General features: G+C 43.9%; 2 protein-coding genes across 3 annotated transcripts in view; one reads left to right on the plus strand and one right to left on the minus strand.

Annotated features, from left to right (window-relative positions):
- The window catches only part of ZFYVE9 (zinc finger FYVE-type containing 9), a 55,862-nt gene extending 37,926 nt beyond the window's left edge, over positions 1–17,936 (plus strand). Inside the window, exons 11-19 of the mRNA XM_064428866.1 lie at positions 4,378–4,602; positions 6,917–6,999; positions 7,711–7,815; positions 10,547–10,697; positions 11,765–11,845; positions 12,839–13,001; positions 13,821–13,926; positions 14,819–14,995; positions 15,494–17,936. Coding sequence (XP_064284936.1) covers positions 4,378–4,602; positions 6,917–6,999; positions 7,711–7,815; positions 10,547–10,697; positions 11,765–11,845; positions 12,839–13,001; positions 13,821–13,926; positions 14,819–14,995; positions 15,494–15,655 — 1,253 coding nt within the window. The 3' untranslated portion in view covers positions 15,656–17,936. The remainder of the gene's footprint in view (positions 1–4,377; positions 4,603–6,916; positions 7,000–7,710; positions 7,816–10,546; positions 10,698–11,764; positions 11,846–12,838; positions 13,002–13,820; positions 13,927–14,818; positions 14,996–15,493) is intronic.
- The window catches only part of CC2D1B (coiled-coil and C2 domain containing 1B), a 28,227-nt gene continuing 20,617 nt past the window's right edge, over positions 17,870–25,479 (minus strand). The window contains exons 21-25 of one of the 2 annotated variants that reach the window (XM_064428867.1): positions 23,790–23,841; positions 23,088–23,187; positions 20,201–20,291; positions 19,746–19,876; positions 17,870–18,970 (exon numbers count right to left, since the gene is read on the minus strand). In XM_064428867.1, coding sequence (XP_064284937.1) covers positions 19,757–19,876; positions 20,201–20,291; positions 23,088–23,187; positions 23,790–23,841 — 363 coding nt within the window. In that variant the 3' untranslated portion in view covers positions 17,870–18,970; positions 19,746–19,756. Of the gene's footprint in view, positions 18,971–19,745; positions 19,877–20,200; positions 20,292–23,084; positions 23,188–23,789; positions 23,842–25,479 lie in introns of those variants that run through there. The other variant, XM_064428868.1, reaches the window with a different exon arrangement.

The following is a 25,479-nucleotide window of genomic DNA, read 5'->3' on the forward strand; positions in this document are numbered from 1 at the left end:
TTCAGACTTCTGTCTGTCTGAATGGGTACTTTGAGGCAGTTGGATGTGTTAATGTAGTGCTGCCAGAGATGCCCAGTGCATCAGCTCTGTGCTGGAAGACAATAAAAGCTACTGTTACTTTTGTAGTGGAAACGTAAATCTGGGAACTGCCTGAAATGGCTTTGTGGTCACCCTGGTTTTTGGGGATATTCCTTGTGAGGGTGGGTCTATCCCAGACACAGTTTATGCTTTTTTTACCCGGTGTGGTTTTAATTAAATATGGTGGTAGTTAATAGTAGATCTGTGAAGAAGCCCTTGCAGGTGTTCTGAACAAGAACAGGTTAACCAATTGGTCTGTGGAAAGGTGGAGACAAAATCAAACTTCGTATGAGGTGAGCGAGTGATGTTAGGAGGACTGCCACAGAGCAGCCTGAGAAAGTTTAGGATGCTGGCAGCTGCTGCTCTCAGTGGTAGTAAGTGAAGCATTATGGCCCTTGGCAATAGCAGTAAGTTCTTTCCAAATTGCTTTCTGATGTGTTTCAATAAAGAGACGCTGACCATGGCCAGAAATTTGAATGTGGAGCTGATATGAAAGTTTTTCTCAGTGTTGGCATCTGCTACAGATGTGTTGGGGGCATCAAAGTGCATTCATGGTCTTGGCTCTTCTGTGGCTCTTTGTGGCTCTTGGAGTGATGGGCTTTGTGTTCCTTTTCCAAAGGAAACGTGCTCATTTGCTCTTGAAGAAAATCCATCTGGCAAGATTGTTCACAGCTGAATTTTGCTTTGCAATTCCTGCTGCAGGACTGGGGTGCTGGGGTTTTCAGGATGCCAGCAGAGTTTGGTACATGGCAGTTCCTGGCTGTTCTGGATGGATTTCCCCAAGCCACAAATAATAAATACCTTGCCTGAGTCTGGATGCCATTACCTTTTTTTGACCTGGAATTAACCAAAAGATAGGAAGTGTGCATTAAGAATTTAACCTCACTATTTTTTGATAAAAGTACCTAACTGGCTTCACTACTTATTGAGGGCAATAAACAATGCAGGAATCTTTTTTTTCCCCTCATCTACCTTTCCTGGTATAGACTGTTTTGAGGCCAGAAGGGATTGCCAAACTGCTGTACAAAGCACATTGTTCATCATGGAAAGATATCTAATTGAAGAATTCAAAAAACTATGGATAAAAGCACCTTTTTTTTCTGGACAACTTTGCAGGGATGCTTAAGATTTAAAGTCAAGGATAATCCACTATAATTGAAAAGAGAATAAGTACTGACCTCCCGCAGAACTACTTTAGATGCATCATGCACACTTAAAGCACTTCCTAAATAATGTCAGGTGCTGGAACTTAATATATGAAAGGGCACCTTTCTGCTCACTCTGAGATTGCCTCATTAGAAAGGAAGTTGTGATATGTTTTAAATTAAATTACATGCTTTTGCAAAGGATAGTTATTTTTGAAGGTTTTTCTGACGCCTACACTTTCTCTACAAGCCTCTGAAACAGTTCTGTGCTTAAAATGTGTAATGGTGCAGTGGGTTTGGTTTGACACTGTCAGGCTGGGAATAGCAACTGCTCAGTGGGGCCTTGGCTTGGAATCACCTTCAGAGGCAGGGCAGGAAGGACTGACAGCCCCTGGTCAGGGCAGAAATGTTTGAGGGACAAGTCCAAAGAGGCTCTTTGACTTGGTTGTGCTGACTGAAAAGGGCACTAAAGAAGGGTGTAGGAAAACACTTGCTTCTTCCCATGCTGTCCACATCCAGGCTCTTAAGCTGTTATAAATAATGAATTGCAGCACAGCTACCTAATCCCAGTAATTTGTCCTCTTGAAGTGGTGGCAGCCTCTTGGATCTTGCACTGTGCAAGCTGCTTGTGTCAGAAGGAGTAATTTATGATGCTGTGGCTTATGGAAGGAAGGGGCTGAACAGCTGAGTTGCAGATTCAACTCTGAGGGTTCTTTCCACGTTTCCGTTGGCTGAAAAAATATTATTAAGGCATCCCAGGCATGTGAGCCTTGAGGCTCCATCTCCTGAAACAGAAAAAATAAGTAGTCATCCCCTTCTGCTGCAGCACTTGGCACCAGTCTCAAGTGGAAATGTCTGGTTGCTTTGTCATTCCAGTGGGCAGTGCCACACGTCTCAGATCCCTGTGGGGTTGTGCAGCTGCACTTTGCCTGGCCTCTCTCACACAGAAAATACACAGAACAGGGGGCAGAACTCAGTGCAGTTTGGCAGTTCATACACGTCATACACTTGAAGGGTAAAAAGGATTATTGTGATCATGTTGTTGGAACTGAGAACCTCACCAAGAACTTTATTATCAGGCCTGTAGCTCTATTTGGGTAAGAACAGATGGGAAGGGGAAAAGGAAGTATAAATGAAGAAGAGGCGATTAGTGAGGGTAGGTGGAAACTGCAAAAGCAAACGAGTGCCAGCAGCTATTTTAGATGAGTGAAAATCTTTCTCATGAACACCAGTGGATACACTGGTTTGCACTCACTAGCAGGATGCCCACGTTGGTGCATTGGTGTTTCACTGAGCAGGCATTGGTGTCCCAGCACAGCTGACAGAGCTGCACTTGCACAGGGGCAGGAGCAGGGATTCTCAGCAGCTGACATTTGGTGAGGCTCTGTTACTCATGGTACTTTGACCAGTAGCTACTTTTCATCAAGTATGCTCAGCTGAGAAGTTGTAGCCACTCTGGGAGTTCTGGAGTTTGATCTGGGTGATCATGTCAGCTTTGGCCTGTGTGTACCTGTAAAATTACAGGTTGGCTTTGCAGGACAGTGGCAAACTCTGAATGAGCATCACCCTGCTATGGGATGCTGGGCTGCCAAAGCTGTCACCTTCTAACAGGGAACCTAATAACTAATTGTGTGCAGCATTTGCGAGTACAGAAAAAAAAATCCACAAAGGGGCGTGAAATTTGAAAAATAAGGAACTCCTTGAGCTTATTTGTTAGTTGTAGTGTAAAAGGAGCCTTTTGCTTACAGACCTGACAGTCACTTTATGTAAAGCTGAAGGACCTAAGGTAATGTGAAGGATGGTATTGAGTGATGATTGTGCCAGGGTGGTCTGGAGAGGTGCAGAGCAGCATGGCCACATCTCCAGAGGGAGGGCTGCAATAGCTGTGTTATTATAACTTGTATTACTTTGGATATCAGAGTATCACTTCTCTGACTCATATTTTTACTTACTTAAAGCCTGGCTTTTGTCTGTGTGTGTATCATGTGTGTAAAAGAAAGAAACTCTCCAGGTGGTGTCCAGTGGATGTGCAGATGGAGATGTGCACATCACCGCCTTGAGTTCAGATACAAACACTTGTTATGAGGTGGTGAAGGAGCAGAAACTCCTACTTAGCAGTCTGTCTGCAGGTGGGAAAGTCTGGGATTGCTCCAGAAGCCCAGGAGGTCTGCATGAGTACCTCAGTCCCATGCAGTTCCTTATGAGTGGTGTGATCAAGCACATCACGCTCTCTGAAATTGTCTTTTTCTTTGAGAGCAAATCAGCACTGTTAATATTCACATCTTCCTATGGAGAATTGTGATCAGCTGTTCTGTACATTATTTGCATGCTGTTGTTGTCATTTGATAAAAGGAATCATGCCATGGTTCTTTGCTTCTGTGTTAAATGCTGTGTTGGATGCTATAATAACCTAATCAACATTCAGATTCATTCAGCCATTTAAGTGTAAACATTTTTGGAAATCAGAAGCATCAAAGAGTAGAAATATGAATAAAAATTAGTGGTGTTTCTCCCCTGTGTCTCTCAGTTGCGTTTTACATTAAGTGTACTAATGAAATAAACAGTCTTTTGTGTAATTCTTGAAATGACCCAGATCTTCAGTACATGTCTGAGCAGGTACCCTGAGCATTTAGGCAGGTTTGCCTAAATGGAAGGACAACCAGGGGACACTAATTGTTTGTCCAGGCGCACATCCCTCCTTAAACTTCAGCTGAGTCCAAAAGTTTAGTTCAAACAACAGCAGCTTCTGCAGTGGAAGTCCCTTGAATATCTGTAAGGCACTGAAGAAAGGCTTTGTGTCCATAGTGCCAGGGGGAGGTTTCAGGTGCCACCTTAGCAGCAGTATTGGCCTGAACTCTGCTGTGGTATCCTGAAGGGCAGTAACAGCCTGGCACAGGCTGCCCAGAGCAGCTGTGGCTGCCCCATCCCTGGAGGTGTCCAAGGCCAGGTTGGGGCACTTTTGCACAGGAGGTGACCTGAGCACCTGTGTGCAGCAAATCGTTGTTTCAGATGTGGTTCATACACATTAATGCTCCAGGAAGAAAAGTGAATTTAACATGGATTTTTTTCCCTTCTGAAAAACTCCTGACATTCTTGATCCAGCTCTCAATCCAGTGAAGTAATGAACTCTTTTTTTTTTTCTTTTTTCCCATAGGTAACATTGTTGGCAACCTGGGACACTCCTTTTTCAGCCAGAGCTTCCTTGGAAGCAAAGAACACGGAGGGTTCTTGTACGTTGCAGCGACCTATCAGTCCCTGCAGGACCTGGTGCTCCCAACCCCACCCTACTTGTTTGGCATCCTCATCCAGAAGTGGGAGACTCCCTGGGCCAAAGTGTTCCCCATCCGGCTGATGCTGAGACTGGGAGCTGAGTACAGGCGTGAGTACCTTCTGCAGGGGAATGGGTGAATTCTGCTGCACAGCACTGCCCCAGCCATGGATTGGCACCTGTCAGAGCCACCCAGGCTCAAACAGGCAAGGGAGAGCTGTGTCAGGCCCACAGTGCAGCACTGAGGTGGTGATGGGGCCTTTTTACAACTCTGCTGGGTCCTCAGGGAGGTTTTTGTGGAGACAAATGTAGTTCTGAGCATATTTGTATCCAGTTAGTGACATGAGAGTGATGTGCAGAACAAGTCTGATTAGCTGGTGTAGATGGCACAAGGGAGAGCTTTGAGATGTTAAGCTTTTTCCATGCTGAAATGAAAGACCATTTACTTTTAAATTTTTAAAATTGTATTTATTTTCCAGAGAGTAGCAACATGTGTGCAGGGGCAACAAACTTGGCAGTTTGTTGCAAAAATTCTGTTGGAACTAATATTAAAGTGGCTGGAGGGAATGTTTCATCTGAACAAAATCTTAGCAGTTAGCATAAAATTGGCATAAAGTTAAGATAAAATAATTTTCAAAAGACATTTACCATTGCTGGAGCAAAGACATTACTGGCAGTTTGTCCACCATGATGGGCCAAAAATTGTATGTCTTACTCATCTTCAGTTTTAATTGGCATGTCTCATTAATCTGAATTACTATGAAAATGGTCTGTTGCTAATTTTTCCCAGAACTCTTTCAGAACATTTTAACAAAGTAAATTTTATAATAAGCTGTGCAGAGATTTGTCACTTTAACTTTTAAAGTTCTGAGAACATTGGGAATTTTCCACAAAATACATGTGTTTATGGAGGAGAAAAATAAAATCCTCAAAATTTGCCCTCTGAGGATGAGGACTGAAGGTTAAACTTGTCCAAGGAACCATTCATGTTAAAGTTGTATAGGTTTTTGTGTGTATCTGCAGGCATTTTTAAAGTAGTGCATTATTCCCATCAGTATTTAGAAAAATCAAACAAAAATGCTCATATTTTGGATGAGACATCTGTTTCTGAGCACAGAAAGAAGTGTTTTAATAGTGACAAGGAAGAGTACCTGGGAAGCCAGGCTTTGCATCATTCCCACAGCTGAGGTTTGGCTTTAGAGATGTTCCCTTGAGCTGTGCCAGTTGTGACTGCAGGGCACTGCCTCAGTTTCTTTCTGGAAGGTGCTGCTTTTGTGGCCCAGGTTTCCTTCCATCCTGCTTGCTGGTGGAGCTGTCAGAAGCCAGCCCTTTGTGCAGTGCTGCTGGCTGTGCAGATCAGATGCAGGAGGCCCTGGGGTTGCTGGGTGTGCAGGAAACATCTGCTGAGCATCCACAGATCAGCCCAGCAGCTCAGGCTCAGGGAATTCGGAGCATCTGGGCTGGAGCTGAGCTGCTGCTTGAAACCAGGGTGGCAGACACAGGAAATTCAGCCCTTGCTGGTGCCTCAGGGCACTGGGCAGGGGTTGGTTGCCATGTGGTGCTTCCAGGTTCAAATCAGTGTGCAGAGGCTGGAGCGATTTCCATCAGGAAATCCTCATGTTATTCACATGATGCTGAGGGCTCTGCAGTCCCTTCTGACCACACTGGGAACTGGCAGTGTGGCATTTGGGGAAATCAGGCTGAGTGTTTGCCTGAGGATAGCTTAGGAATCCTCCTTCAAACATGTGTTTAGGAAACCTTGGCATTATGTACCAGAGCATGAGTCATGTTCCAAGCATTGTGATGGCTTCTGCTGCAACATAACGTAATGCAGCCAGATCCATGCCCTGCACTCAGAATTGCATCACAGATGTTTTACAGGTATGGATGTCAGCCAAGGAATGCAGATATTTTACATCACTGACATACCATAAATGTCCTTTAAATTGTTTTTGATGTCCCCTATGGAGTTTGCCACATTCCCATGAAATAATGAAAACAGGAAATAAAAATAATCTGGGTTATCACATGAATGTCAGCCACAGAACTGAAAGACTGATGGTGCTGTAGTGGAGAACAGCAGGATGGTTGTGCAAAAATAGAAGCCATTTCCAAGAAGCACTTAGAAAGGTCATCTTTGCCATCAGGACCCAGGTCGCCAGTTCAGTCCTGCAGTGTGGCACCTGCAAGCTTTCCACATAATTATTCTTGTTTCTGGCATGGTGGGCAAGCAGCTATGACACATGTGAGGTCATTATAATGTTGAACCTGTTCTGCCCTTTTGCTTTTTAAATTCCAGTCTTCCCACTCTCTTCTTTAGCTGCTGCTTACCACATTCAACCGAGGAGATGATATTTGGGTCTGATTTTGCACAATCTGGGTATGTAAATTTCTACCTGACCTGTTCTTTTCTGTTTCATTCCAGTTTATCCATGCCCACTTTTTAGTGTCAGATTCCGTAAGCCTTTGTTTGGAGAGACTGGACACACGATCATGAACCTCCTTGCAGTAAGTCTGTGATGGAATTTGTCATTCCCTTGGTGTGAGTGGATCTGTGTGGGGAGATGGGGGCTCCAGGTGCACGTAGCAGCTGGAAGGTCCAGGAGATGCAAGAGGAAGTAGTGGGGATTTGGGTGAATTTCCCTGCTGTTACTGAGAGTGGTGTTGGCTTTCAACAACACAGTGAATTGTAACAAGGTACCCAAATCAATATCCCAAACCTGTTTGCTGGAGGATGTTTGGATTTTGAAATAAGTGCATTGTTTGCTCAGACTGCTTCCTCAGAAGTGCTGGGTCATCACAGTGTGCAGTCACAGCTCTCTGATTACATCGTGCTCTGACTGAAGGGATGTTATTATCTCTTCCTGGGTTGCAAATATTTTCAATATAGGAAATTCTCTTTGATGCATGACTTAATCTCACTGCTAGAAAAACTAATAACTCCATCTAGTAATGTAACAGAACACAGAGCAAACTTTCTTATATACAGTGATGATATTCAAGGTTGGAGAACATTAATTTTGATATAAGAGATATTTTTTCATTTGTGTACTGCAATTACATGGGTTACACCCTGTGGTGTCTCTGTCCCTCCCTGCCTTCCAGTCACTGATTACAGTTCTTTGAATGGGCCAAGCAGTAGTCACCAGGATAGTCATGAAACCTACAGTGTTAATGATGATCATCACTGCTAAATTGAAATCTTGTTTTAATCCTCAGGACTTCAGAAACTACCAGTACACACTGCCTGTGGTCCAAGGTTTAGTGGTTGATATGGAAGTCAGAAAAACCAGCATCAAAATACCTAGCAACAGATATAATGAGGTAATGCTTATAAAACATACATTTGTGTACAGTTTCTTTGTGTTTGGAGTACTGGGATCTAGAGGAAGTTTTATTTTATTCACTACCACTAAGGAAAAATGCCTCAAAAGCAAATACTAACTGTGTGATGCACACAGCTTTTGGAAGTGAATGAGCCTGGCTTCACAGGAAGAATGCAGTTCCATTTACTATTTAATTAAAATCTTAAACTCTTTTTTCTTCAGTTTTTTGAACTGTTTACATAAAGTGTCATATGTTTGATTTGAGCAAGTAAGTTGACAAACTTTACACTTGAGGTAAACTAGGAAGAAAACATGCATGTGTTCCCACTCAAAGCATTTAGTAGTATTTGTTGGATTGCTGATTATTTTATGTAAAAGTTCCCTCAACACTGAAATTTTATAATTGATTTCTGGTGTGAGAAAATCAGTCAGCATCTGTAGGAGTTAGTGCTGCTAACTAGAGAAAGCTGGGGGAGGAGGTATTTGAACAGTAATGAAAGGGAACAGTGGGGAAGGGATTGGTTTCGTGTTCTCTCCAAAGAGAGGGGGGTAACTTGGTAGTTTGAACCTGTCAGAGCTGGGGTGAGAGCAAACCTCCTGAGCAGAACTATATTTGTAAAAGTTCTTGTAAGATTGGAGCAGAATGCAGCTTTATCTCAAGAGGGAATTTCCCTGCAAAAAGCATGTGAGAAAAAAAAAATCATTGAAAAAAAAGTGCTCTTTTATGAAGTTTGAAAAAGATGAAAGTGATGAAGATAAAGGGTCTGTTAAAAGGTGTTTTAATTTTTAATGCAGTTGTGCAGAATGGGAGAGGTCAGTGAGGTTTGAATGAATTCAGTCTGGAATGGCACAAACCATTCAGTTCAGTGTCAGCTGTGCCTGGTGTTTGCAAGGTGTCAGCTCCACTTGCGCCAGGCATGGACTGAGCAGGACTGAGAGGGAATTCCTGGGTCAGGGACGTAGCAAAACCTCTGCATTGCTCGGGTTCCCTTCCCGGTGATGGAAGGATCCAGCTTTTTAAATGGAGAAATTGTTACTTATTTAACATTGTTCATAGCTTGTGATCCATTTCAAAAGTTGTAGTAATAGGAATTTTTCATGAGTTTACTTGGAGGTAAGATTCACAGAATATTCTGAGTTGCAAGGGACCCACAAGGGTCATCAAGTCCAACTGTTAATGGTTCATACAGGGATCAAACCATGACCTTGGTGTTACCATCACCCTCCTCTAACCAACTGAGCCAGTCTCAAGATGAATTAAATAATAAGCCCTTTGCTTTTATTTAATTAGAAAGGACCGTTACTCTGATATTTTCAATATCTAAAAAGTGAAAAACTAATTTGAAATCTCATGCGTGTATTAAATGGGGAAAATTCAGCCTGTAATTAACAAATTACACATTCATATATAGTTTTTCATTAAATACATATTTTTGTTTTCAAAATTATGTAAATTTTCTAAAGCTTAGAGGGTCCTAGTTGTCTGTTTAATCCCTCAGCAAAGGTGACTGTAATTCCTTAATCAGTTGCCTTCTAAGGAAGCACAGTTGCTCCATCCAGTTGTTTCTTGTTGTGCTGAAGGCAACCTCTGGGCTCCACAAACGTGGCTGTTCTGGAGCTAAAATCCAGTTTCTGGAGCATGGCATGATCAACTGGATAATGAAAGACACTGTTGTCTGATGCAAAATCTTAATTAAGTTTCCTCCCCAAACATTACACCTGTGCACATTTGTCAATAGCGAGCATCAGTTAATGTTCCTGACACTGTAATTAAGGTTTTACGTTGGACTGAGAGAGACAAATGTGCTGTGTGTAGCCTGCATGCTTATGAGCTCCAGGAAGCAGAGGTGGGAGTGTGAGTGCTGTTAGGAGATGTCAAATAATTCAGTATTTTTCTGGGTTTTCACTGCGGGGGGATTTGTGTCATTTAATTTGACTTTTTTTATTTTAAGCAAACATGTCATTTTCCTGTTTGAAACAAATTCCAGAGTTGGGCGACTCCCTCAGTTTTCCTTTGTATCAAAAATCACCAAGTCTGAGCCTCCATGGAGAGGAATAGTGGAGAAAAGAAACTATAAAATCTACAAGGGTGTTTTGTTGAGGCATCTTACTCAGTGTGTGTTAGATGATAGTCAGCAGAAGGGCAAATGTGTCACAAACTTTTCTGATGCTTTCTGAAGGCCTCCTTTGCAGAGAAAGAAAATTCATATGTATGTCTTAAATTGGGAACATTGATCCCAGTTTCACCAGTTCATGCAGGTGAAGCATAGAGGCACTGAAGTTTTGGTGTCTGGTTGTGGCAGAACAGGATGAAATGGCCCCAGTCTGAGAGCCCACGTGGCACTGAACTGTGGAGGGGCATTTATGATTTATGTCATTGACAACTGTAGTTGTGCAAGCAAGCCAAGTATTTCCTCCCAGGGTTTTTCTCATGTTTTTTTTCTCCCGTGTATTTTTAAAACCAGGTAGAGATAACAGCTTTTGCAATTTCTGTAGCTCAGCTATCCCTTGTACCACTTATCTTAATTGCACACAAGATGGCACTTTAAAGTACCCAGGCAGTAAAAGACCTGAACCCTGTTCTCAGAAGCAGTTTATGGCTCTGAGTGCTAAAACCTGACAGGGAATATGAGAGCTTGAGAAGCTTCTGATGAAACTGCTCCAAGAACCACCTATTTCTGGAAGTGCTTGATGAGCTGGGTGGAAATGCTGCAGCTTTGTGTTTGCAGATGATGAAAGCCATGAACAAATCCAACGAGCACGTGCTGGCAGGGGGGGCGTGTTTCAACGAGAAGGCAGACTCACACCTGGTGTGCGTGCAGAACGACGACGGCAACTACCAGACACAGGCCATCAGCATCCACAACCAGCCCAGGAAAGGTGAGGGGAGCCCTGGCTCTGCTGCTCTGCACGCCTGCTTGGCCCCTCTGTGCCTGCCCCAGCTTTGTGGATTGCCTACAGCTGGGTTTCACCCAGTTTTTGTTAGAGAAAATCAGTCTGACCACTGGCATCCCTGACTGGGCAGCTTTGTGCTGGAACTGGCTTAGGCAACACTGCTCCGTTAAAAATGAGAGCTGGCTTTGGCATTATGGGATGTGCAGGTGAGGTTGCCTGTGCTTGACCTACACTATGTGAAAGAAAGACTAGATTCAGTAGGACAGAAAGTTAAATAGGAATAACCAACCACAGCAGCATTGTGATAATGCAACTTCTCATTTTCAAATTAATTAGACCATCTAATTTCCAGGGTATATTTTTGTTACACTAGGCTGAAGGGCTGCAGCAGCTGTGTGCTGAGAATTTAAATGTTGTGTGTTTAGGGACATTTCTGGCAAAGACATTTATACAATCTCCAAGTGAGAACAAGACAGAGGCTAATTTGGAGGTTTGCAATTATCACTGGTGACTCCAGCAGGTGTACTGGCATGGAATGTCACCTGGGACTGATGGTCTTGTCTGACTTCTGTTAACTTCACCTATGTGACAATGAGGGATTTCCAGCAGGAATTTCATGATGCTTAGTAGTCACTGAAGATAATTTTCCTTTAAGTCAAGTGGCTTTGAGCTGTGGCCTTGCTGGTGGGTTGGTGTTAGTGTGATCCATAAACAGCTCACTCACAATCTGCCACCTGTGTGGGGACCTTTAGAAGTCTTGGTTGCCCAAAATTAGTAATTCTGAAACTCTGAGGTGTGTAGGGCATGGAGAGGGAGAGTGATAAAGTACAAGCATTAACTTAGGCAAAAACTGTTGTCCAGTTTAGAAAATAACTGGGTGATTTGTGTATCCAAGCTTGTGATGTGCAATACAGGCACCATAATTCCAAGCAGCATTAGTCCTGATTCAAGGTAATCACCTCTGGCTGATAGAGCTGATATCTGATTCTTGGGTAAGGCATTGCTTTGACAAAAGCCTCACTAAATCTCTCCTGTTGTTGTTGTTGTTGCAGTGACTGGTGCCAGCTTCTTTGTGTTCAGTGGAGCTTTAAAATCCTCTTCAGGCTACCTTGCCAAATCCAGTATAGTGGAAGGTAAGAACTGAACTGCTTGCTTAAAGCACACTTCTCTCTTTGCCCAGCTCAGCTCTGCAGCTAAAAGGGCTCTCTCTGCTCACATGCCTTGGGCCTTGGAGTCTTGCTGCCACTTCAGCTTTATCCTATTTCTAAGCAAAAACCACCCAGTTCCCTTTAACAAGGAGGAATTTGTGCAGATGCTGCAATACAGGTCTCAAGAAAATGAGGGTAAGATATGAAATACTTGGCTTGGGAGCCTGGGATCGATTCCCTGGTTTGGGTTGAATGAGGAAATTGTGAGCCTAAAAAATACAGAATGTGTAATCCACCAACCAGCAGAGCCTCTGCTCTGTGTGGCCATGGGTGGGGTCCCTCGGCAGCCCCTGCCATCTTGCAGGTCATTGTGCCCTTTCCTGTGTCTAATTGGTGGTTAGGGTAAGACAGAGGCACAGGGGGACTGAGTCTGTACATGGAGAAGTGTTTCACTCCTGCTATTTTTGCCATAACTGAGATTGAGCCAAAGTGGTGCTGGGTTAATGGCTGGACTGGATGATCCTGGAAGTCTTTTCAACCTTAATTCTGTGAATCCAAATTCTGTATCTTTTGCCACTGTCAGGCTAGCACTGACTTCTCAACCACTGTCACTGCTGGAGTGCTGCTTCCAGAGCCAGCAGAGGCGATGGCTCAGTGGAGCAGTGTCATGGGGGTTTCTGAGGGTGGCCTGGAGCAGGTGTCAGGTTGTGAGGCAAACTCATGGGGACTTTACTACAGCTGACTTCACCTGGGAGCTGCCCTTCTCCTACTGTTGTGTTTTCCCTCATCAGCACTCAGCAGGTTTGCAGTTTAGGAAGGTGACTGTTCAGAAGTGGGTTTATGGAGCACTGCTGCCCATGATGCATAAAATGAACATTTAACCTCTGTTGCAAACAGATGAAAAGTGTTTGTTTTTTTCTGTATAGGCTCCATTTGGCATGGCTTATCTTGACTAATGAGGATCTCTTGGTTCCCCAGATGGAGTGATGGTCCAGATAACTGCTGAGAACATGGACTCTTTGAGACAGGCCCTGAGAGAGATGAAAGACTTCACCATCACCTGTGGCAAAGTAGATGCTGAAGACCCTCAGGAACACGTTCACATTCAGTGGGTAGAAGATGATAAAAACTTTAATAAGGGGTAAGTAGAGGAGCACTTGACATTGGTGCCTGTTAAAATATTTAATTGATCTTGTAAGGCATGTGAGTCTTCCAATCAATAGGAATTAAAAGTCTGCACTTCTATTTTGAGTGATAAGATGCAATTAATTGTAATGAAAATGGAATTGAGATACTAGAGCTTTGGGGCATCAATTTAGAATATTGGCAATGCTATGGATTTTTTTTGGCATTGCCAATATCCAGTTATTGGAAACCACTAATCTGTCTCCAACTCTCCATGCTGAACCCTGCACATTGTGGTCACTTTGCACTGTTGGTGCTTAGTTTGCATTAAGTAGAGCTGGAAACCAAATTGCTGAACATCAACAGTATCTTTGGACACTTGATACTGAAGCCAAAAGGAAGGTGGATTTGGCAGCTGAAGTACTTATGGCAGTAAACTGCTGTTGTGATGAATTCCATATTTCAGGACTCAGCACCTAGAAAGAAGGATATTTCTGTAGTTTCAGGTTCTCCAGGTCAATCTTGGGTTCTGCAGTCTAGTCCTGGGCTGGCTAAGTTGTGTTTCAGGTATTGATGGCCTACACTGAGTTTACAAATGAGCAAAAATCCAAGCTGTATGAAACACCTTGTTACTCTGTCAGAACCTTACAGGATCTCAGCTCTGCTGCAAAGCCTTGTTGGAAACCTTCAGGAAGGTCCTTCTGCACCTGCAGTGTGCATGTGGCCCCTTTCAGGAACTGCCCATGACTCCAAGGCCCTTCTCTTCTGCAGAGGGCTCTGTCCAGCTCAGGTCTTGTGCTGAGTCAGGGCTCACCCTCCTCCCTCCCTTTTGCAGCGTTGTGAGCCCTATTGATGGCAAATCCATGGAATCCATAACCAGTGTGAAGATATTCCACGGCTCCGAGTACAAGGCCAACGGGAAGGTCATCCGCTGGACAGAGGTGGGTCCCTCAGCCCTGCACTCAGCCAGGGCTGGGCCAGCTGCTCCCCAGTCAGCACAGGGAAGCAGGACATGCTTCCCCACGAGGCTGTGGTGCCTGTCCTGCCTGCACAGGGTGCCATCCTGCGGGATAAAACATCCTGCCCCTGACAGGGCCACAGCCCGCGCCTCACATCAGGGTGTTCAGCATGGGGGAACCACAACAGCACTGGCTGCCTTACACACAGAAGAGTTGGTTTCATTTGCCTTTGTGTTAAAAACTGCCTTTCTACATGGAGACAAATCTTAATATAAATTGTTTTTCAGAAATGTTATTTCGAGCCGCTTTCTCTAAAATGTTGCATGTTAAAGTGTTGTGGCATAAATCACACAGAAACTGCTTGCATGGCTGCTGTTGCCTGTGACTCTGCCAGCACACAAATGCTGGTGTCAAAATATTTCTTTAAGTGTTTCACCGCCTGCTGAGGAGGAACCAGGTTCCTTACTCTGCAGCTTAGCCCCCATGTGCCCTTTTTTCCCAGCTCACTTTGGCTCAACAGAAAGAAGTTCAGTGACAAAAATAGCAGAGATCTTTGGGTTTGTATTAAAAGTGTAATTTTTCTGAATTTAACATCTTTTTAAAAGCAGGTTTTTATTAAAACCATGTGTAATACATAGTGAATTTCCATAGCAAGGCTTTTGAGCAGATCTAAGAGGTTTCAGAGGATGATTTAAACTTAAATCTTTCTTCTGAAGTTTTATTTTTTCCTCCCTAAGGTGACTTGTCTTTAGGGTTTTTGCTGGGCTTCCCTGAACAGTTACTTCTTAAGTCTTCATTTGTAAAATTTTAAATTTTAAATCCAACCCAAATTTTCTAGAAAAGCCAAGTGTTATGTCTTGACTCTTCCCTTCAGGTGTTTTTCCTAGAAAATGATGAGCAACACAATGGTCTGAGTGACCCAGCTGATCACAGCAGACTGACTGAGAATGTGGCAAAAGCTTTCTGTCTGGCTCTGTGTCCTCATCTGAAACTGCTGAAGGAAGATGGAATGACTAAGCTGGGTCTGCGTGTTACACTGGACTCAGATCAGGTAAGTTTTCAATAATTTAACTGGGGGATTGTTCTCTTGTTCATTCCCCAGAATGGGAATACACCACTCAAACCAGGAGAGTTCTGAAGCAGTATCAGGTGCTCATCAGGTGGTGCTGGCTGTTGTTTGGTGTTTTGGGACATCTGTTAGATCCAAGGCCCAGCCTGAACTAACACAGGCTTGACCCCCACATGGCACAAGCAGCACCTGCTCTGTGCTGAGAGAAAGACTCTTAATTGGCCTTTTTGCTAGCAAGTACATCCTGCTCAGCCCAAGGAGCTGCTCTGAGAAAACAGGAGAAAAAGCTTCCTTTTGCTCAGGCAGCCACTGGGAACACAAAGAAGCACAAAGACAAATGGAAAAGCTGCTTTAGAGCCTGCTCGATCCAGTTCTCAAGTTCCTGACTTCCTGGGAGATGCCACAGCTCCTCCTCCCTTCCTGCCCCCTGACTCACAGCCTCGTGTCCTGTTCTTAAAACCCACTCTTTGTATTTTTTAGGTTGGTTATCAAGCTGGGAGCAATGGACAGCCACTGCCCTCTCAATACATGAATGACCTGGACAGTGCCTTAGTGCCAGTGATTCATGGAGGGGCCTGTCAGTTGAGTGAGGGGCCAGTCATAATGGAGCTCATCTTTTATATTCTGGAAAACATCTCATAAGAGGACTTCATTTTCTGTTCAGACCTGTTCCAGCAGCAGTTGTATCTGAATCATTTGCACTTTAAAACTGGAAAATTAAGCTTTTGTTAACACTATTGGGGAAGGGGGGGAGGGGGGTGGGACAGTTGTTCCATAATTCTAAATCTTCTATGCATTGTCAACAACCAGAGGATCAGGGCAGCTTCTATACTACAACATGGCTATGCTATCCTTGCAGCTAATCCACTTCTGTTATTGTTTAGAAAAATGCTCATGTTTAAAGACTTACAGTCATGTACTCTAAATGCTCAAAGGGTGCAAAGATCACTGGGGCGTAAATAAAAAGTGAAATTCCAACCTTGTACTGTCTGTAGATGGACATGTAAGAAACAATCAAGACCTCCATTCTGACCTCATCCTAATGCCATTTGTGGTTATTCTATAGACATTAAAAAGTAACGTTTACATTGTTTTGACCAGATTATTGGTTGAAATAAGTCTGGAGAAGCCCTTGAGATATAGGGAAAGATTCCCTAGCCATAACCCTGTTTGTCTGTGCATGCAGAGGAGCAGGACAGACATCTCTCTGCAGTTGTGTGTGTGTAATAGGCTAGTTTCCTTTTCTCCTCTATTTACCACAAAAGTCTGTCACTTTGGGCAGGTTTCTGTGATCTCCTACAGCAACTCTGCTATTCTGTACCTTGTTTACAAATCTGTCTGAAGCAGAGGAAAGACCAGCCCCAAAGTGCAGTTCCATCTTGTTCCTTGTCCCCAGTAGGTCCTGCTTTTGAGAGGCGAGTCCCAGCCAGGGCAGCTGTGTCCCCTCCCTGCTGTTTGCTGTAGTGTAACGCCAGTGTCACGTAACCCAAGGCAGCTTGTACTTCATATTGCAGCCCCACGTCCAAGCTTACCTGTGGTACCAGTGTAGAGTGGCTGTTCCTGCATGTTCTGCTGAAAAAGGCTTTGTGGTCAGTTCTGAACATGTGCACTCGGCCCAGTGCTCTTGGTCTCACCTGAGAGGGCTTTGGTAGGGAGAGCAGCTGCTCCTGTCTGCCAGGGCATTAAGAAGCTGGAATTGAGCATCAGCCAGAGGAAATGTGGTTCCATGTTCTTACTGTCTCCATGGAAAGCTGCTAACCAGTGGCAAGAGCTGTAAGCAGGAGAAGGGGTTTGGTTTGTTTAGCCAGTCATGCAAAGCAGCTCTTTTGAGTCCCTCCCAGGAAGAGGGGTGAAAGTTTCTCCTCCTGTCTAGAATTAATTAATTTGGGAAGAGAGGTGCTAATTAATGCTGACCATTTGTGGTGTCATACACTCCCTGTTGCCGTCCATTCTGGGGGAAGCTGTGACACAGTAACACCAGTGGCCTTGCAAAGAGAAAGAGAAGTGCCAGGCTCTGGTTTTCAAACAAATCAACACCATTGGCTGGGCAAGGGAAAGGTACCTGCACAGAGTGATATATTTTATGGAAAGGCAGCAGTGTCTGCACAGAGTGCACTTGGGAATAAATGGCTGCTGCTTTTCAAAAAACAAAAGTCTGAAAAATGCAACGTTCCAAATCACAGCTGGCACCACCCAGCCCTTGGAAAAGACAGGCCAGGGAACTGGGGCCAACTCCACCAACAAAAGCTGGCCAGCAAGAGGGAGCACACTACCACACTTCAAAGGGTGTCAGAGCCAAGTGAAGCCTTACCTCTGGCATTTGGGAGAGAGTGGGTGACTCAATTTAGCAGAGCTCATTTAGTGGTTCCTGCTGGCCAAAGCAGGAGCTGTGACCCAGCCCCTGCTCCTGCCGAGGTGCTGTGCAGCCCAGCTGGGCTGAGGCCACTTGATCCCCTCTGCACCCTGGTTCTGCACACTCTGGGACACAGCTCGGCACCACACAGTGTAGGCACAGTTCCACAGCTGGAAGAGCATTCCAGAAACTTGGAAATAATCTTCCTCCTGGAGCCTGCACTCCAGCTTTGCCACAGCAGCAGCTTTCCAGTTACTTTAGTTGCATTGTTACGCTTAATAATGCAGTAAAAGAGGTGAAAAATGTTTATCTTCTCTTCCTTTGCCCCAGAAGTCTTTTAGGTTTGGATTTCGTTTGTGCAAAACACTATCAACTGGTGACTGACATGTCTGCTTCAACCATAGCCTTTGAAATGACCTTAATTACCATGTTGTTAAGAAATGAGTACTTGTTTAGAAAAAAATTGTACTTTTAAAATTCAGTTAGTTAACACTGCAAAAAACTGCATATTATATTTTTATTTTCAACATGTAGTTTTGTATATTAAATTTATTGAAATTAAAAACTAAACACTGTATTGTCTTCATCTGCTCAGGAAGACAGAGGCAGAGCTGCTGACCTGTCTGGACTCTGTTCTGTCTCCCAACCTGCCCATCCCTGGCACAGGCACATCCTCCCCTTGGAGATCCCTGGTTTCTGTTAGCTCACAGAGATTTAAAAACACAAACAGATTTAGTACCCTTTCTTGTATGCTGCTGATCAAAAAGCATTCCTGAAAATAAGTCACGATCCAGTTTTCTTAAAGGACAAAATGAGACTATTTCCCCCATCACCTGGAAGAATTGTAAAAGCCCGTTTTTGTAAAAATATGAGGAACATTTGGGAAGCAGCAGAGTCGAGTGTACTTTCTTCTTTTTTAAATTAAAACCCCAACACCATAAAGGATGAAGGCACAGTACCCTCCTGCGCCGGACAAGCAGTGCAGCAAGCACGGCACACAGCTGGGAGCCAGGACAAAAACAGGGCTGTGAACACCAGCCTTTCCTGCAGAAAGGGACAGCCCTGGGAGCCTCATGTGCCAAGGGTGTGCACAGAGCAGGGACTGGCACCCCTGAACTGCTGCCTGAGAGCTCTCCTCTGATTTAGGAAACAAAAAGACCCCAACCCAAACAGGCCTGGACAGGAGAGGACAGACACAGCAGTAGCAGACTGTTCACTGAACCACGCCGGCTGCTCACACAGCAATTCTGCTGAAGTCTTACCTGTGACTTAACCACAAAGCTCTGGCACTGCCTCAGGGAATTCTTAAAGGGCTAAACCTTTCCCACAGCGCTCTGCATAGTTAATGTAACATTCATCCTGGTGCTACAGCAGTAGTCCCACATTAAGGCAATTCTGTCTGGTTGGGGTAGAGCGGCCCCAAGCCCTGCAGCAGCGCATTCCCAGAGCCTCCTGTTTGCCTTGCAGTTATTAATAAGCACTATGGCTGTTATCAAAATAGACATTAGGTTCAGTAGTGCATTCCTTTAACATCTTTGGTGCTTGCAGCTTAGCAGCATCTTCCTGCCTTCGCTCAGCCCACGACTTCCAACATTCCCACGGATCTGGGGAAAACAACACAAACAAACCCATCAGAATTCCTTGCTGCAGTACAGAACAGATGTTCACAGTTCAAGGAGACATTATATGGAAAATGCTGACACCAAGGTTCTGGATGGTCAACAAGGAAAATCGATGGAGCAAAACTATTAAGCTGCAGTGATGGAAAGTGCTTGGGCACGAGGCCAAGTTGTTATTTCAGGTATGGTCACCAAACGTGTCCCTCAGCCTGACTGGAGCTCACAGGACCTCCTGACTCCTTGGCTGGGAGGAAACCACTAAAACAGGCCCTTTGACACCCAAACGGTGACTCCTGCATTGAAGTGAGACCTCAGTCTCTACAGTCTGACACCATTTGCCACAGCTTTGCTTCCAAACTGGTGATGTCATGCCAAAGCTGATGAAAATTTGCTTAACTGCCATTTAGAAATGTAAAGTGAAATCATATGCTAAGGAAGAGGAAGCACAGGGGCTTCAGGAGATCAAGCAAAGGAAGATGGATACTTATCACTTATTTTCTAAATAATATTCTTAGTAAAGGTGACAGCAGCAGCTGTTACTGTATTTCAAATTATTGTGAAACAGCATCTTTGAGATACAGACTAATCAGAGATTCTGTAACCTCATTTATGAAATGATGTCAACTCCCCACCACAAATATAAAGAGGAATGCTACTGAAGCCAGAGCAGTGTAATTAGGTCAATGCCAACAAAAGACATTGTTCAAACAGAATTTATCTCTAGCCCTGCCCAGACCACCTCTGGCCACAGTGCTCATACCTCAGACAGAACTAACGTTCAAGGACCAGCCAATTTTCTGTAACTGTTTGAAGATCTTGACCACTGAGGGGCTCCCTGAGTCTCACTTTTACCTCCAGTTTCCCTCCAGTGGGCTTTCTGCCATCAAAAATCTGAAATAACCACAAAAAGAAGAGGAGTTAGGACAAATAGGGATTATAATGTTAAACCACAGAGCCTCAGGCAACTGTGACTGCATTTGCCTGTGGCCCAAGTGTGGCAGAGATCCCTGCAGGTGACTGCAGTGCTGGGAGTGTCACAGCCAAGCACTTCCTTGGACTGGAGCTCAGCAGAGCAGGTGCCCCACAACCCAGGCAGGTTATCAAATTCACCTAATACAAAACTCTACTGCAGTCACACATTTATGTGGTCCAGATACTCATTTCCCCTTTGGGTTGAAACTGAGCAGAAGAACACACCTCATCCCAAAATTGTACCTCTATGATCTCTCTAACTTCACATTCTGATTCCAGCTTGTCCAGCTTCAAGTGTGCTGTCCCCACGTGTTTGTCACTTCTGAAAAAGGATCTGTGCCAAAGAAGTGAAGGAATAAAGACTGTCAGGACATTAAAGAGAAAACAAGCCCGAGGTCATCACTGTTTGCTCCATCCCCACATCCAGCCAGGGCTGGTCAGGACATGCTCCTGGAGCCCTGCACACCACAGGGCCACAGGCAAACCCTTAAAAACCAGATGACAAGGAACAAGATAAGAAAGTACTCATTTGCTAATTATTCTTTTGCAATCAAGGTAAAGATGAGGACAGCAGTGAAGAAAAAGAGCCAACTAAATCAGCACTTGGAGTGGCAGCAGCTTCTGTCCCTGCCCAGGGTGACAGGGAAGGAGGCCCAGTGGCCAGGACAGGGCCACCCTCTGCTTGGGGCTGTTTAACAGAACAGGCTGAAGGAATTCCCAAGGAAGCTGCACCTCCCAGCAAAACAAACATTTCACAGGCACCTGTTGCTTTTGGCAAACTACTTTTAGGAAAACATCACATGAATCATTCTGTTTTGTCTTGATAAATCAAAACAATTTCAGTAAATAAGAACATTTCAGCTATTGTTTGGATTCACCTACATACTGGTAGTTTTAACAGTCAAAAACTATAATTTTAGGTTTTCCAGTCTGCTGGAATTAAACACAGAAGCATTTTTATCCTGTGAAGAAAACAAACAACTTCTTGCTGTAGTCATTTGTGTTGGAGCAGTTTAATCAGCAGTAAGTCAATCTTTACCTGAACAGAGCCAGGTGTTTCAGCTCTTACCCAGAAAAACTCCTCCAAAAGGCAACAGCCAAGACTAAACCACCCTAATTCCACAGGAGTGTTCAGCTCAAACACAGCATTTCTTTGCCTGCATCCAAGCATCTCCCTGAACCAGTCTCCAAAAGGTTTGATAAACAACTAAACACTAGAGAGTCTGGAGTTAAAAAAGATAATTTGGCCACACCTGCTTGTGTTTTCTTGGAAATTTTCCAAGATTTCAGATTTCCCCTTTTACCCACTATTTCAGAACAAAACAAGCAACCAGACCAACAAACATAAAAAACCCATCCCCCACAACCCCAAAACATCCACCTTTCTTCTTCCTACTATCATTAAGGGATACTATTAAGTAAGACTTGGCATATGCAGTGGAAACTCAGAGATTGTTCATGGAGCCTCATGATCACACCACTGGTGGCAACAGGAGACTCTCAGTCAGTGAGGGCATAGCAGACTCAGAGTCATTTAGGAAAGTTCAGAGTTTCTTAGCTCACATGTTGGAGTATTTCCTTCACAAGGACCTTAAAATGAAGGGTTATGTAATTGTACTGCAGCATGTGGGGCACTTTGCTCATAAACTTCAGAGAATCAGCAATTCTTGCTGCATTTTTTAAAGCATGTTTCCATTTTATAACTCAAGAAACAAAGACTGATTCATCCCTGCTCAGTTCCAGGGGGCTGCTGTGAAGACTGAGAACTTGCTCTAGGCTATGGCTTCAGAAACAGCTCTGGGGAAATTCCCTTTCATCTTCAGAAGCTTTTAGGAGAGGCTCAAGAAGAGACTTCTCCTTTGGAAAAATACATTGCTGAGTTTTTACTTGAAAGTGTTGTTAAACTGAAGTTTAATACATATGACCTGAAACAAGTCTCCTTTGCTCACTGAGCAAAAATTATTCTTGGGAGATGGTCAAGGAGCTATCAGAGACCCCAAAGCTACAACACCCAGCAAAGCATTGCTGAAAGTATTATTCATTTGTAGTCTTAGAAAGGACAAGGAGCAGACAGTCTTAAGAAAAGAGCCTGGATCACTTCATCCTCTCCTTTCTCCCACGCTGGGAAAAGGTGATAAAAAGCCCATTTAAAATAAATGTAAACACTTCACAGCTCTGCAAAAGAGGGGGGATCTTGAACACAGAGCAGTCAGGATTGACCGAAAAAAAATAAAATCAACTTTTGCTTCAACAGAGATGCCAATGGATGATCTGGAATAAAGCAGTGGGACTTCAGGTCACAAACTGAAACATCTGCAACTTCAAAACCCTCTCAGAAAACCTATGGACAATTTCTGCATGGCCCAGTAATAGCAACAAGGAACAGGACAAAGAGCACCAGACAAAACCCAGGTTATGTGGCATCCCATCACAGTCCTGGATCACAACCAAGCCAGGGATGAGGGAACACTGGCCACTCCTATTCTGAATAACTCAGTTATGAGCCTGGACTGAGGATGATGCCCTGAACATTGTTAACATTCATCTGGTGGTCCTGCTCTCTGAGATGAGGGGAGTCTATTTCTCTCAAGGCAGCTCCAGCAGTGCTCAGAAGTACTGCAAGACCCAATGAATGGAAGTACAAGAACTCCAGTTTCTGTAGTTTTACAAGTACAAAAACTCCAGTACAATGAAGTTTTAGAAATACAAAAACTCTAGTACAGTAACTCTAGTTCTGCCATCACCTGTCAACTGCTTTCCTGCTCTTCATATTTTGCTGCCATTTCATTATTCTACACAGTTATTCCACCGAATATTTAAATTTTCTAGTCCTGATGACCAAAACCAAACTGGGTAAGAATCAAAACAATTTGAAGAAAACCACTGCTTTCTCAGTCCCACCAACTCCTTTTAGCACACTAAAAGATCCTCACCTGATCTGAATCAACTTCACTGAATTTGTGCCTTTCTTCACCCCCACGGGGGAAGCTGCAGAGCTCAGGCACATTTTGAAAGCTCTCAGACACGAGTACCAGACAACTCTCCAGTGCTGGCTTAGAGATTGTGCTTCATAAACTTCAGCTCCAACACTCTTTTGAGCTGTTAGCAGAGGAGCAAACTGTGGACTCACCCTTTGTGGTACACTTCAAATTTGATTCCTTTGGAGCGGATTGCGCGCCGGAAGCCTCGGTGGTTGCGGTTGATGTTCAGCTTGAACAGCTGGTTGTACTCTGCAAGTGAGGTACAGGACAGGGGAAGAAGCTGTGAGTCAAATGGTGTGCAGGGCTCCACTCCATGCACCTGCTCAGAGCTCTTTTATCTTGGTTTGGCCCACAGGAATCCTCCTCAGGAGGGTTTTTCGGTCAGGCCCAGGGTGTGTCCCTGTGCCACAGCTCATGTCACCCTCGCCTTACAGGGACAGAACCCAAACTGCAGGAAAACCAAGCCACTGAGCTGACAGCAAGGTACTGGAGAGCTAAAACTAGAGAGTTTAGGTCTTCCAGCAAGTAAACAGTGTTTGTGGCTAAGAAAAAAGATACAAAATATTAAAGAAAAAGCAGAGTTAGGCTGGAATGACTGGGAAGGGGTGTTTTGGATCATATAATTAATACTGGTTTAATTAATGACATAATAGCTACCACTAATATTGGGATGAGGGGGAAGAAATTGCCAATGCAGTTGGACTTCACCCCCAACAAACCCTTTCATAAGAAAGAAGAAAAAAGGCAGTGGAGGATCTCTGGTCTGATTCATAGTGTGACACCAGCCTGTACTGTCCAGGGATTCCCAAGGTGCAACATTTTCCCTGCTGTTCTGGAAAAAAAGGACTCACCTGGACAATTATTATTGTTAATTACAGGTGTTTTACTCTTTTGAGGTTGTTCCTATAAAAAAAAAAAAGAGACATCACACAAATCTGTCAGGTATTGTTTGAAAACAGATTAGTGACCATTTTTATTGCCAGCTCTATTTTATGCCTATACCAGAAACATAAGGTTTTAGAGGTTATCTAAATAAGAAGAGTCATGGTATATTCAAGACTAAAATACTTGGATTGCACTGTGGTAACAAGGATAATACTGCAGAAAGAATGAGCCAAAACACTACATTAAATATGAGAGCCATAGATAAGCTACATAGTCACAGTCAATTCAATCCAATCATCGTAAGTTACTGACTGGGGCTGTTAAACTCCATGACAAACTGTGCACCTTCCATGACACAGTCATTCTGCTCCTCCTGCATTAGCTGCAATAATGAGCTACACAAGGAATTCATCACAAATCATTCAGGGAATTGCCCTACTATTATTTTCCCTGACAATCAATCTGCCACCAAAATGAATTAACTTTTAACCTAAAGCAGAGTACAAACTAAATCTCTAGGGAATGAACAAGGACAATGTGGCCTAATTATTGCAGCTACTTTGCAAAACTGATTTCAGCTGTAAAGGAGAAAGGTGGCATATTTATTTGACTGTTGGCTAAGGAGTAAAGATCTGGTTCTTCTTTAAACAATGCAAAATAGATTAAAAGGAACTATGCTGATTCTTATTCATTTCCTAGAAAATTATTCATACAGACCAGTTCTGGTTTCAGCCACCCTAATTGTGTTATTACTCCTTCATTAAGGCCTCGAGTCACTCAAACCTAACACAAACCTGGTCTGACCATCACCAATTTCCCACAGGTAACTGAATTAATTTTAGTGGAATTACTGCAAAATTTATTGGGAGGTAGAAACCTAGGCTCTGCACTCTCCCAGGGCTAAGCACTAGTCCTGCAAGAGCAAGGTCTGGTTTTGCCTTACAGAGAGCAGCAAAGCCCCAGGATTTCTATGGACAGTAAGAGACCAGTCAGACCCTCCTCAGAAGCCTTTCTAGCTCTCAGGTTTGAGTATTTTTCAGACCAGAGACTGCTTTTAAAGGTGAGAGGAACAGGATGACACTGGGGAATTCCAAGGAAAGAAGCAATACATATGTGTATACATATTTTTATATACATACACATAGATACATGCACATACACACAAGTGCTAATTAGTAAGGGTCAGAAACTTGCATGGCCCAAGTCCTATCTCCAGACATAGATATATTTCCTAATTAAATCACCATTTATTTGATAGAAAGATTAACCCTTTCAATCAATTTCTACAATTTTAAGAGAGGCTCAAATGCAATGCCTTTAAAAGCTTGGTTTTTAGGGGAAGAGGACTTAGGGAGATCACATCTAAGGTGGCCCTTGGCAACAACTTTGTGTGCCCTGGTGCTGGGGGTGTTGTCACCCCTGAAAGAAATGAACTTTGACATGTTTTGCCAACATTGGAAAGAGCCTGAGTGTGCCTTCATTGGGGAGAGGTGGGCATGGCTTAGCACTGAGAGTGCTGCTGATAGAGAATCTGCAGACACCACCCTGCAAGGGTAAGGTGTGGGGAGCATCCAGAGAAAGGTGCAAGCTCAAACCTGCGGCCAACACGCTCAGCAGCTCTGCTTCTGAGAAAAAGAAATCTGCTTTAAAAGCAGA

The sequence above is a fragment of the Passer domesticus genome, chromosome 7, assembly GCF_036417665.1.
Source record: "Passer domesticus isolate bPasDom1 chromosome 7, bPasDom1.hap1, whole genome shotgun sequence".
Lineage (NCBI taxonomy): Eukaryota > Metazoa > Chordata > Aves > Passeriformes > Passeridae > Passer > Passer domesticus.